Here is a 14,729-nt window from a genome sequence, read left to right on the forward strand (position 1 = left end):
CAATAAAGATAAACGAAACAGCAATACAGAAAACAAACAGAACGCAGGAAACAACATAATGGAACTCTACCGCAGTAATTAATTTATTAATTACACATACTTAACACAATGTTCAGTTAATAATAATAAATAAATTATAATTACTAAATTCCTATTATAACAATCTAAGTTATTTTAATAGTACATTATGCAACGAGCCTATAATGATAGTAATTAAGACGCGAATATGTTTGTTTACGAAACGAGCGGAAGCGAGTTTCATAATTTTCATACGAGCGTCTTAATTACCATTATAGGCAAGTTTCATACGACTTTTTATGCTCGACCATATTTCTAACTTGAAATTATTCGGAAGTATTCATGTTATTCTTATCTGACTGAAGAGCGGAAGTGACCTTGTGCATAGCTCGTAAATTGTGAGATGTGCTCAGACGCGAAAGTATTGATTTTTTCCGAGGAACAATAATGTCATTGACCTTGATGTAATCTAGAGAATAATATGAACTAATTTTGATATAACCTGGAAATTGATTTAGAATTGAAAAACAAGATGACAATTGAATTTATTTGAATATTATTTACAATTAACGCTAATTATTATAGTAACAGAACATAACCTTCTGCGACAGTATTGCATTTCCAGCCTCCGTGACGTTTCCCTCGTTGTCTTTCGATTGCATATCCGAGAATAATAAAAAAAACCTGAACTTTAATGAATAGGTGTACTTTAATGAGGTGCATTAAAGGGCTGCTACCAGGTGTATAATTACTACATTTCCGCATGGTCGAGCATAAAGATATTTTAATACTAAATTATCAGAGGAGAGATTTTAAAAACCGCTACAGGTCGCCTGTTTCGGTCTATTACGGTTCCATTTAAAAACGAAAAATTTCCCACATCGGTCTTCTATATTCTACTTTCAGTTTTGTGACTATGATCTGCCCTTTAGTAATACGTAGGTTTTCAATTCGATCCCTATATCCTGCATACGCCTTAAATATCGCACATAGTCTCGATTTTTTCCTCGTAGTCGCTAGAGTGCTCCAACCTAGTTCACGTATTTTTACGCACCCATGGCTCTTGCCACCTTTAATGAATTTAGCCGTCCTTGTTTGGTTTACTCTATAATACGGATCCCAGCATACCACCCATATTGTATTAGCGGGCGAACCAGAGATCCATAAGCTAAGTCCTTGAAAGTGTTCCTTTATAAAGGAGTGCACACTTCCTAAGGAATGTCCATTACCATCACAGAATGTCTGGTAACAAGGCTTGTCTGTTCCCAGATGTGACATGACGAGAACGGGCTTCGATATTCTATGACGACGGAACTACTGTACAACAATGGAACGAAACCTTGCAAAGCAGCATGGTAAGTGCGAACGATCTACTGAGGTAGTTCTGTTGTAACTTCATTTTTCACTTACAGTTGCTATGCAAATTCGTGGAAATCCTGATATGAAGACACGCTGGTTTTGATTTTATGACGTTACTAATACCCGCAAAAAGAGTTTTATTTGAAAGTAAGAAATATGTATGCTTGGTGAACAGCATTCAAGCATCCCTTTCCCTCCACACATGCGTATCTGATTTTCGTCAGTGTGTGTCAGGCCACAGGTCTTAGACAATAAAGCAAAATGCTTAGTCCATCTCCTTTTCTACCGTCTGCGATATGGCAAACATCCAATCTACTATCAACCTCTTGCCACACATGAGCCAGTAGATCAGGAGTCACTTCTGCAACTGCGGCAGTAATCCGATTTCTCTGCTCAGCGAGATGGGCAGGTAAAGGAACCCCCGTACAGGAAAAATCGAGGAGGGTCTGGTGAACGAGGTGGCCATGCAGTTGGCCTTGCACGACCAATCCAACGACTGGTATATGGAATGTGGGTTCATCACTGAAGATGACGTTGTCCAAGAAAGTCTTATCGTTTTCTATTCGATCCAACATTTTCGCGCAGAATTCTTGACGAGCGACTGTTGAATAGATTGGATTTTTGCCATATTACAAACGGTAGTCATATCCACCCAAAATAATTTCTTGGTAGAAACTTGGTGTACTGACATTTAAAATGCCATCTGAAGAGATTCTGTAAGATATCTGGATAAATTTCTATAAGCTTCTAAAGTTGTAAAGTTCTTTTTGAAACACGGTGTAATTATTAATTCATATGAAATAAATTAATTTAATTTATAATAACAAACAGCTTATTAGTTGAGTAAAAAGTATGAACTTGGAGAAATTTAGTTAATTCCTATCTTAAGGGGAGGGGACGGTATTTGTTGGTGAAAAATGAGTAAATTAAAAAAAAATCTTTAAAATACTCTGTGACACGTGTGGAATGTGTAGCATAATATTTTCTGGGTATTTGTGCCCTTATCAGATGTCGAGACGCCATTTTTAAACTTCCTGCGTTATGGATTCTTAAATCACTCGCCTCCTTTTATCGGTTTAGGGTAACTTCGTTTTTTTGCTACACTGCCAGACAAAAATGGATATAACTTCTGAACTATTAAAGATACATGCATGAAATTTAGAACACACATTCTTTAGACTATTAGAAAACTTTTCTCTGGAACAGAATTTTGTTAATTGATTTCATTTTAAAAATACGTCCGTTTGTTTGCAAGAAAGGAACTCAGAAAAGTGTTATTAAATTTTAATTGTTTATTTTACAAACATAGGGACAAATATCAAAATTCTGTTACAGACAGTTTTTAGAGCATGTTTTTGCAAGTACATTGCAAAAAACTGGATGAATCTACCTTTAAAAATGGTTTAGATATATCGGTTTTAGTAAATTCCTGCATTGGGTATATTTTTTTTCAAATCTGCCCCCCCCCAAATATATATATTTTTTAATATTTATTTTTGGTTGAGTTGCTACAGCTATGAGCTCTCTACATACAAAAAATTAATATTTTACACCAAATAGGAAAAAAGTTAAAAAAAATACCATCCTCTCCCCTTAACTTTTCTCTTGTCTCTTCAAAGCTTTAAAATAATTAGGTATTGCACTCAAAACCGTAACACATGAATAGTGAACTCCTTCCTTTTAACAGCTGACACTAACAGAAGATAGATGCAAATCTGATTGTATTACCGTTTAAATATGAAGCAATACACTCGAGGTAAAGTGAAAAAGCTTTCAATGTTTGCAATAAATGTTTTGTTGTTTCAGAATCCTGGAGGTGCGTGCTGCTTTCTTTTCTCTTTCAAGCATCTTACCTACACAACGAAATCGAGAAGCTCTACTAGATGTCAGCACTACTCAGCCACATGGGGTTGTATGCTCTCCAAATAATGTACTATCCGATATATTTATGCACACAATAAAGGCACACCTTGGCAGGGACAACAAAGGACTGCACTTCTCTGTTTCGGTACCTGACAGCGTGAGCATTTCAACGTCTCCACCACAGATTATGCTGTTAATAAAAAGCTACGAAACCAAGTTTGAAATTCTTAACTGACGAACAATTAACTTACAAATCAAAACGAATTTATAAGATTTCACACCTATAGGCCTACTATAAATATCCTCGACCTGTCCCAGCTGCATAATCAACTGCAGACAATAAATACCTGCAATAAATAAACCCATCCAATCTTCAGTCCTGGTTAAATTGCATCCTACTTACTTTATTGTGTTCTATTTTTTTTTTAGATTTTTTTTCTGCTTCCCTCGTTAGAGATCTCGGTTCAGGAGTTAAAGTCGAATTTTTATTTATAAATTTAAGTCAAGTTACAATGAAATGTGTATTTTTTTTTTTTTTTGGGAACAACTTTTAGAATTTATTATAGGACTGAGCGATTACCGGAAATGAAAGATTTTCTACAACAATGAGGACGAAATGTAGTTATAGTCGCGACGCTGTTATTCCCGGCGTGACTCCTCCTCTTTGCTTGAAAGCTCTATAAAGTCTAGGTAGTTAGTATCGTTCGCCATTTTTGTTCTTTCGTTGCCGAACTACCATACGAGGAATCTATTTGCCACACCGTTAAACATTATCATGTCGTAGCTCCTATGATAATAAATCAAACGCAATGTAATTCAGAAAATAAGTGAGAGGCAAATAACGTCCTCGTGTGCTTTCTGCGAACGCCAACGAAAGAGCCAAAATGGCGGGCGATTATATTAAGTGTTTATCGAGCCTTAAGAAATGAATAACGTCTTCCTCAGCGAATCACAAGACGCACACGTTTAAATGTAGCCGACCTGCAACGCGATTGGCTGCCGGAAATTAGAGCGACGGGACTATATGCAATGGCGGATATTTAAATGCCCATTTATTCGCGAAATATCATTTAGCTTATAGGTACAGTAGGCCATGGTTTAGTGAGACAGGCTGCCATCTTGTGAGAATAATTTAATTTATTAGTCTGACCCAATATTTTGGGTTTGCCTTGCGACACAGAATAGCTCCAGTAAAATTTAAAATGAAAAAGCAGGGTTCAAACAAAAGACATTAAGACATATAAGGAAAAATGGAACCCAGTACAATTTAAATTGAGTGTACACCATAAAGATGCTGGCGAAATATCACTACAGAAAGGCGCTCTGTAAATAAATTATCTGTATCGTCTACTAGTGTGGCAATCGGAAAAAAAATGTACGATTTTAATTACAATTAGATTAACAAAAATTATATGATAATAATGCGTTCACTAGCTTTCAAATATCAAATTTCAATGTCTGATGAATGCAAGAAACTTATATCAGGGAACGATACATATGACGAAATAGTTTAATCCAGTGAGAAACCTGTCATCTTGTGCTGGCAGATACACTATGAGACGCAGATAAAAATATTTTAAAACAATGCACCGTACGTTTTGATACATGAAGCACCTCCTATCCTAGTTTAAGGGGAAAATGTTTTGGTCCAGGCGTAAATTCTTTTTAAAATACTAATTACAGGGACATCATTTTATTTTTACTAGCATTTTTAATATTAACTTGCCTATACCTCTGGATCAACGCCGTTTGCACAACTGGAGTTCGATGATAATGGCGTAATATACAAACAAATCACTTTACTAGGTATAGGAGGGAAGAAAAGTAGTTCATCCATTTACGTAAACTAGGAAATATTGCGCTTTTGAGTTTGATAATTTTCATTAGGTTTTTGTTTAATCAAAATACAGTACAGTGTTAACAATGAGTGTTTTTACTCAAACTGAGCTGTCCATGTGGACGTATTCATTATGCAGTGAACATTATACTGTCTACAGCACATTAGCGTACAATATAGAGAAAGAAGTTAAATTGAAAAATAATCATAGTATGGATATTTAAACACATTTTTTTTAAATGGTGGCCGTTCATTTCGATACAGGCTTCAGTTCTAATGTGCATAATATTATCGCACTATAGACTATTGTACCTAATCCCAATTACCAGTTTCGTCCTTCGTACTAGTAACTCATGTTGAAATAATTCTGTACCTACTCTATAAAAGAGTACCTTACGTACTGTAAATTCAATCTTCACTTCTGCCCGATCCGAAAAGATAAAATTACTCAGACATGCTATCTACTGTCCGTCCAAGTGGTTATGTCGTAGGGTCGTAGAAAGGGAGGAAATCACGTGACAGTTAATTACTTAACGAGGCCCTTTTATTTAAGTTATTTTAAACAGTTGTATAATATAACGTAGACGTCCAATTTCTAACAGAAATTAATGTTCTCAGAAAAGAGCTAAGACAGCCCAGCCACTAGCTGGCGAATAAAAGCTGGTGGGGGAAACCGGGATACGACGTAGGCAAATGGACGACAGTACTTGTGCGAAAATGATTCAATATTGAAAGCTCTTTCGTCACTTGAAAACGCGAACATATTTCTGGAACGTGCTGATTACTGTGGCCGTAAGGCTACTATGACTGCATATGCGGTCTTGGATCTGTGTGGAGGACGGTTGAACTTCATTAGTAGAAGGGGTGGGAGTGAAGTACATTCAAAAACTCAGGTACAATAAAAATTGAAGTAAAAATAACATGATGTCCCTGTATAATTTCCCCCTTGTTCTTAAAAAAATAAGCAATTAAAATACACTCAGGGACAAAAAAAACCGGACACTTTAATATTTGCTGGTATTTTGCAAAATATTATCTTCTCATACAATATTATGGTAGCCATCTGTTGTTATGGAGACGTGTATACATTGTTGATTGTTTTTTGTTTTATAAACAAGCCATTACAACCACATATTCCAATTTTGCTTTCGGAGTCTCAGCTATAACAATTTTGTCTCAACCATTTTGTGCTTCATTATCATTATCATTCGTTATTTCTTTATTTTTACATTTTCTGAGTTTAAGTGGGGTTGTAACATTTGTCTTAAAACAAGATGCGACCTGAAGATGTGGCTCGAGCTGCAGCCCTTTACGATGATGGACGCAGGGTACGTTACATTGCAAATGTTATGAATATGGCTAGAAGCACAACCCATGATGCCATAAAACGGTATAGAGAGACCCTAGAATATCCCAGAAGACAAGGTTCGGGTCGTCCAAGAGCTACAAATCCAAATGAAGACAGGAATATGGTGTTGAGAGTTCTTAGGGAGCGCAACCTGCCAGCTACTAGTGTAGCCCAGCAATTTGTTAACATGCATGGACGCCCAATTTCGGCTAAAACAGTTAGAAGGAGGTTGAAAGCAAGTGGACTGATATCAAGTAGACCTGCAACAGGTCTCAGACTTCTCAGGATGCATCGAGTTGAACGACTGCGTTTTGCAAATGATCACAGGAATTGGAGAAATGGACAGTAGAGCTGTATTCTGTTCACCGATGAGTCCCGTTTCAATCTGTGCTCACCTGATGGACGTGAAAGAGTTTGGAGAAGGAGGGGAGAACGATTTTCACAGTGTTGTATTTCCGAAAATGTGCCGTATGGAGGTGGTGGAGTGATCGTTTGGGAAGGAGTGTGTACGGATGCTCGTACAGAGTTGGTTTTTGTTGAAAATGGAAGACTAACAGCTGAAATGTATATAAATGAATGTTTGGCTGATCATGTTGTGCCATTTGGCCAATTTGTAGGCGATAATTTTGTTTTAATGCATGATAATGCACGGCCGTATATTGCCCATGCGGTCGAAGATTATCTCCAAGAAGTGGGAATCCATGTTCTTCCATGGCCAGCAAGGAGTCCAGACATGAACCCAATTGAACACGTGTGGGACATGCTGGGACGGCGTGTTAAGCATAGATGACCGAGACCAGAATCGCTACAAGAGTTGAGGCGAGCACTTTGCGAAGAATGGGAACTTATTCCTCAAGAAGACATTGCTAACCAAATTGAGAGCATGCCAAGACGTATGGATGCAGTTATGCAAGCCAGAGGGGGTAATACCCGTTACTAAAAAGAGTTTTTAATGTTTAAGGCACCATAAAATGAAAAAACAGTTAGACCAAACGATGCCATAGTTATACGCCCTTTGTAATTTTTTGTAAAATTTCTCATTAGAGATTTTTATTTTTTTTTAAATGTTGTCGTATAAGGTGCTAAATGGAACATTATTTTGTTTAAATGGGTTTTGTTTCATTTTGAAATAATTGGCAACAAAAAACAAGCAAATATAGAAGTGTCCGGTTTTTTTTGTCCCTGAGTGTATTTATACTTGATTAAATCCAAAACATAAGCCATACTTTTGTACTGCTGTTGCTAGGTGATGCATTCGAAACCATTCAAGATCGGAAACAATCCTGAATTCCGTAATACTGCCAATGTGATTTGCGATGTTCCTTGAAGAATAGGTTATAGTGCACTGTATTTAACATTTCTAACCTTTTCATTGAAGAAATACTTTAAATGCGGACCTGCAAGTACTGAATATCATGATATGTATATAATGTAATATTGAATATTTTTGGAGAAAAATTCGCTCCGGCGCCGGGGATCGAACGCGGGTCCTTGGTTCTACGTACCTTGCTTGCGCTCTGACCACTGAGCTACGCCGAATTCAATCCACAGCACCTAATCGAACTTTCCTCCTTCGATATTTTCTTTTCGATCCGGTGCTGTGGATTGAATTCGGCGTAGCTCAGTGGTCAGAGCGCTTGGTACGTAGAACCAACCTGGGTTCGATCCCCGGCGCCAGAGCGAATTTATCTCCTAAAATATTAAGTGTCAATATTACAGATAAATTCTGTAGGACAATAATATAATGTAATATGTTTTAATACTACAAAGCGTGTAAATAAAATTGGACTCTATACACCCGTTTCACCGCACTTGTGCAGAGACAACTGTAGTGTCCGCCAAAATACAAAGAACTTAGGAACAGCTGGTCAGTAAGTCTGCTCTTTTTGTTATAGAGGATATTCTCTGACATGTCGTAATCTATGACACGTGACTCGCGGCACATTTCATCTTCCCTTAAAAGTGTAGTCATGGCAACATTGGAAGCAGCGAACTGAAGACCTGACAGCAAGAAGACAATATTGAAGCCGGTACCTTTCACTTCACGCCCAGTGGCATTATTTGGTGGCCCTTTCAAATAAATTTTACTGATTTTCACTAGGTTTAATGGGTCAGGATAAACAATACTTCGTGGCCTAATGATTTGCAAGTCATTCTTCGTTTTTCTTTATAGCATGAATGCTTAAAGCACATTCATACCGTCCACTTATATCTGGTTGTTTCTAATTTGGCTCTTTATTAGGAGCATGTTGAATACTGAATGTTGTTGTTTTCTAATACCAGGCGTTTGACAATAAAGTCATTTGACCTCTTGCACTCCAATATTTTTCAAAGATATTGTCATGATTAGCCAATGAAGCACAGATTTTGAGGTGTTCCGAATCCATTTCTTGGCTTGAGTTTCACAATGGGCAGTTAGGGGACTGATATATTCCAATTCTATGCAGGTGTTTGGCCAAACAATCATGGCCTGTTGCCAATCTAAATGCAGCTACAGACGATTTTCGTGGTAAATCGGGAATTAACTGTGGATTATGATGCAGAGAGTTCAAGCCAATATTTGATAGAGGCCGACTGCAAGCCGTCAGATCCAGTCACTGCAAGTACGTAATACAGCATGAAGGAGTGATTACAGAGATCCTAACCAGATTATTGTTCAGTCAGTTAAATAAAAAATAACTGAAGGGTTGAGAATTATAGGGGTAGGCCTACTAAAAATAAAATAGGAAAGACTGGAGACTGCTGGGTTTGCAGTGAAAGACCTTCCCTTGACCTGAACCCTATGAATGAATGAATGAATAACTATTATTTTTACATTTTACGCGATAACAAAAAGAAAGCTCGTAAATGTTGTATTTTACTCAATTCTCTGATACATATGCATGATGTTCTCTGTAAGTAAAGTCTTAGGAAGTGCTCTAACTGAAAAAAAGAAAAGGGAGGTTCATATTCTAGACACAAAATTACATAACAAAAGAAGCATATCTCATTTTCGATAAAATTACAGTTAGTAGGCCTACTCTTGTAATTCTGAACCCTTAAATCTAAGTAAAGCAAATGAAACGGATTCATTCCTTTTTAAAGGGAAAGAAAAACAGAAGCGAGGCTGCTACGAACAAAGATTAAGATTGCTTACAAAGAAACTGAAAAAGTCTAAATTACAACAACATCCACCACCACCGCCGCCACCACCAACACCACCACAACCACCAGCACCACAACCACCAACACAACCACCACCACCACCACAATCACCACCACAACCACCACCACCACAACCACCACAAGCACCACCACCACCACCACAACCACAACCACCACCACAACCACCACCATCACAACCACCACCACCACCACCACAACCACCACGATCACAACCACCACCACCACCACAACCACCACCATCACAACCACCACCATCACAACCACCACCACCACCACACCCGCCACCATCACAACCACCACCACCACCACAACCACCACCATCACAACCACCATCACCACAACCACCACAAGCACCACCACCATCACCACCACAACCACCATCACCACCACCACAACCACCACAACCACCACTACCACAACCATCATCACCACAACCACCACAACCATCACCACCACCACCACAACCAACACCATCACAACCACCACCATCACAACCACCACCACCACCACAACTGCCACCATCACAACCACCACAAGCACCACCACCATCACCACCACAACCACCATCACCACCACCACCACAACCACCACCACCACAACCACCACCACCACAACCACCACCACCACAACCAACACAACCACCATCACCACCACAACCACCACTACCACAACCATCACCACCACAACCATCACCACCACAACCAACACAACCACCACCACAACCACCACCACCACAACCACCACCACCACAACCACCACCACCACAACCACCACCACCACAACCACCACCACCACAACCACCACCACCACAACCACCACAACCACTATCACCACCACAACCACCACCACCACAACCACCACAACCACCACCACCACCACAACCACCACCACCACAACCATCACCACCACAACCATCACCACCACAACCAACACAACCACCACCACCACAACCACCACCACCACCACAACCACCACCACCACAACCACCACCACCACAACCACCACCACAACCATCACAACCACTATCACCACCACAACCATCACCACCACAACCATCACCACCACAACCATCACCACCACAACCACCACAACCACCACCACCACAACCACCACCACCACAACCACCACCACCACAACCACCACCACCACAACCACCACCACCACAACCACCACCACCACAACCATCACAACCACTATCACCACCACAACCACCACCACCACAACCACCACCACCACCACAACCATCACCACCACAACCATCACCACCACAACCAACACAACCACCACCACCACCACAACCACCACCACCACAACCACCACCACCACAACCACCACAACCACCACCACAACCATCACAACCACTATCACCACCACAACCATCACCACCACAACCACCACCATCACGACCACCATCACCACCACAACCACCGCTACCACCACTACCACTACCACCACCACTACCACCACGATAGGGGCGTGCTCGATACTTGCCACATTTAAGTGTCTTTCAAACGAACGAGATTTATTCCTTGTGATTTCGAAGAGAAGTCGTCTTTTGTTACGTCAAATTTTGGAATTGCATACTTTATTAGTGTGGCCGAAATGCTTGCTTGAAGTTGTTTATGGAAATGATTGGGATAACAAGCATGTCGACTGAATATCAGAACTCTGTCACCGTCAAGAACACCTCAATAGAACACTTTAATGAATATACATATGCAGGGTTTCAGATATGGCTAACGAATATTTGTAGGGATGATTGATTGGGTTCAGGTATCGTTCTGAGTACGGGTACCAATACGTAATTTCAGCAATATGCAATGCCAAATTGGCGTCTATTCGCCTGCAGGCTAGGCAGCCGGCAGAGCACTCAGACACCTACTTCAATTTTTTTACACTGATACAGTGTGCCTCCTTTCGAAGACATGGTGCTCTGCAATATATCAGGTGACTGCTCATTTCATGTTGTTTCACCCCTACTTCTCCGTTTCGTTAGACATCCTGTGCTTAGCATCTCATACCACCTCAGCATTTTAAAAATTCCTCTGTATTTATTCCTTTTTCATCCCACAGTTACATGCCAGAGCACCACCATGTTCCACAATGAAGACTTTGGAGTCCCGTAACACCGAAATGACTCATCGGAGACAGCGTGTTTCTATCCTTAGAATAATCGCTTAGACCAAACTATCATCCATAACAAATTAGGTGCTGATTTCTGAAATATGTGCTCTGTATAAAACAGACTGTTTGACACACAATAGAGATAAGAAAATAAAAATAAGAATTTATCTAGCACGAAATAGGTTTCGGACTGTCAATTTTTTCTGCAGGGCATATTATTCCACCGAAGAGTTGAAGTTTGAAGTGCTCGAAAGCTGCATACTACCTGCAATGTGATATGGTTGCCATGGAGGGAAAAACAAAAGAATCTGCTTCGGGTGAGATAGGAGGCAATACATTTGAGGCTGAAAAATAAAACCGGGACACGAGAAGGAGAAGAGGTGCCTATGGAAGATAACGCAATGTTGTTGTAATTAGCTTCTACATATTCTCAGCCCTTGGATCTACATTGTTCTAACTTCTTTACGTTATTCATGACATTAAGTTATTTGCTAATCTCTTCGCCTCTTGTGCAATCATATTATTTTGTGCGAGATCGTGCGTATTTGCTTGTTTTCCGCACAGAACCAATACGCGGTAAGTTTGAAATACCACATTCAGTATTCCCAACGTAACACACAACAATTTCCCTCTTCTCACCGCTTAAGCGCGACATTCATTTTACTGCTTTAGGCTGTTAACATATTATTTTTAGAGACGTTTAACATAGTAATAATTATAAATTGGAAACTTACCACTGCAATTTCACCTAAATTGCAATGTTAATTATTGTTTTTAAATATTTGCAAAAATTAAGTAAAGTCTACTACTCCACGAAACTTATTGCATTCCTGATACAAGTAACATTAAGGAAGCCGTGAAAAAATCAACAAGATTCCAGATGCCGATGTTATTACTGCAATATGTTACATAAATAATATTGTTAAAATATTAAAATGAAAAATAAATCATTACATAACCTTACCGTCTGTTTTAAGTTCGCATTTATAGACTGGGAAAAAAAAAGACAGACGTATATCACGGCCTGCTGGAGTATAGTAAACACAGACAACATTTTATAGCAACAATGTTGAAGAAAGATATTTTGGTTTTCCGAAGTTGCCGTCATTAAACAGAAACCAAGATGGAGATTTCATTGCAAGTAATTAGAAATTCGTCTTTCAGGTATGTAATAAACGATCTTCGCACAAAATAATGTACGATACACGAGGGGTATGTTTGTTTTCATGTTCTCGGAAATTAAAAAAGCTCAACTACGTTTCGCTTTTTCAATCTTTTCCTCGAACATGAAAACGTCAACATACCGCTCTTGTAACGCATATTACTATTACAGATACCACACTCTGTTTTTTCATACAGAAGGAAACTGTCCGACGTTTAGTTTGAACTTTACAGTCAATCTTGGCTATCAGTAACAAGAAGTGTTGGGGTGTACTATTTACTACTGTACACTTGTTTAACAGAATGTTTCTACAACATGTTAACGTTCTTTGTTATCCTCCCTCAGTTTAGGCCTGTTTGTAATCTAGTTAAGTTCAGTTTTTCAATACGTCATTTGCAATTACTTTTCATTCAGGATGGTGGATATTGTGATTGGTGTTCTGGTGTTGGTGTGGTTGGTAATTACTTTCTATTTAATAGGTGGTAGAGGACATTACATACACCGATACCAAGAAAACCGTATGTCGTGTTTATATGTATTTCTAGAGCGAATATGACAATGCAAGGAATGGAAGACAATCAATTTCCGTTAGTCATGTTTTGGATAAAGCGCTCAAAGCGAAAGGTGTGTCTAAACTTGCGGTATATAGTTGAGTCCTACAGGAAAGGAAACGAATCAGGAGAAAAGTTTAAAAGTTATTCCTAAAACGTATTGATGACTCCCCTGTTGCAATATTGGACATATGTAATCAGGAAGTAGTTGCTTTATATCCAGTTTAGACGATATTTTCCCCGAAGCTGGCTACTATAAATGATTGGAATGACCTACCTGCAGCGGTCTTTGAGGGCTGTCCTTCCTTAAGGAGATTCAAGAATAGCTTTAAAAGTTGTGTATAAAGTGCACATTAAAATTAAGGTGACATTTAACATTTAATTTTTTAAGGTGACATGTATTTATTTAGCCTGACGAGTTACTCCCTTGGTTTGAATTGTAAATTATTTAAAAAATAGCGTGTAAGAGAGCCTTAGACTAGAAATGTTTAGCTTAAATGTAGTTCTGTTTATAAGTATGCATAAGGGTGTAATTATTTGACTTATTTGAACTGTTGTATCAGTGAAGCGAGGTGAGTCAGTGAAGTTATGGTTTTACAGTGCAGTGAACAGTTCCGATCAGTGATAATTTATAATGTGTTCAATAGTGCCAGTGAAATGTGTTATAGTGCCACTACAGTGAGTGAGATGAGAGTAAAGTGAAAGATCATTGAAACTTATGTAGGGCCTATACATACGTAGGTTGTATTGTAAAATTAGGCATTTTGTTTATGTTTTATTATTAATTGTAATTATTGTGTTAAATTGTATTGTGTATTCTTATTGTATTGTGTATATAATTGTATTGTGTATTGTAATTTTATTGTACATTGTTTATATTGTGTATACCACTGCCACCGGGTGCTTGCCCACTTGCAGTGTAAATAAATACATACATACAATACGAAACACTACAAATTAACATTTCACGTTCCTCAAAGAGGAAAGTAGTAAAAACTAGCAGTACAGCAGAAACGAGACCAATAATAAGTATTTAATGTAACATGGTGACATTGTTGCCCGTCACAACGAATTTTTGAGAAGAATGAGAAAAATGAGGAAATTAGGAAGACCTGTAATATTTTCAGATGAAATTATTTTTAGTGTAGTTATGTATTTTGAGTTAATTCATTCCTTTAGTCGAATTTGTTTTTGTCAACTTAGTTCTGAAACGTCCTGTATAGCAGCCCCGCCTCGAAGTGGAGTCATTCCACGTCAAATCGCACAAAATTATACAAATTTTGACCTTCATATTTCTGATTG

General features: G+C 38.7%; 2 protein-coding genes and 1 long non-coding RNA gene across 3 annotated transcripts in view; 2 read left to right on the forward strand and 1 right to left on the reverse strand.

Annotated features, from left to right (window-relative positions):
* frc (fringe connection) overlaps positions 1-14,729 on the reverse strand; it is a 267,265-nt gene that overhangs the window by 201,370 nt on the left and 51,166 nt on the right. The window lies entirely within an intron of this gene.
* On the forward strand, positions 1,234-3,364 carry LOC138713934 (uncharacterized). Its single transcript, XR_011336013.1, has 2 exons — positions 1,234-1,373; positions 3,184-3,364. It is a non-coding gene; the product is annotated as an uncharacterized lncRNA (long non-coding RNA).
* The window catches only part of LOC138713031 (uncharacterized), a 36,621-nt gene continuing 30,802 nt past the window's right edge, over positions 8,911-14,729 (forward strand). Inside the window, exons 1-2 of the mRNA XM_069844714.1 lie at positions 8,911-9,028; positions 9,510-9,712. Coding sequence (XP_069700815.1) covers positions 8,911-9,028; positions 9,510-9,712 — 321 coding nt within the window. The remainder of the gene's footprint in view (positions 9,029-9,509; positions 9,713-14,729) is intronic.

Source organism: Periplaneta americana, chromosome 14 (assembly GCF_040183065.1).
Source record: "Periplaneta americana isolate PAMFEO1 chromosome 14, P.americana_PAMFEO1_priV1, whole genome shotgun sequence".
Lineage (NCBI taxonomy): Eukaryota > Metazoa > Arthropoda > Insecta > Blattodea > Blattidae > Periplaneta > Periplaneta americana.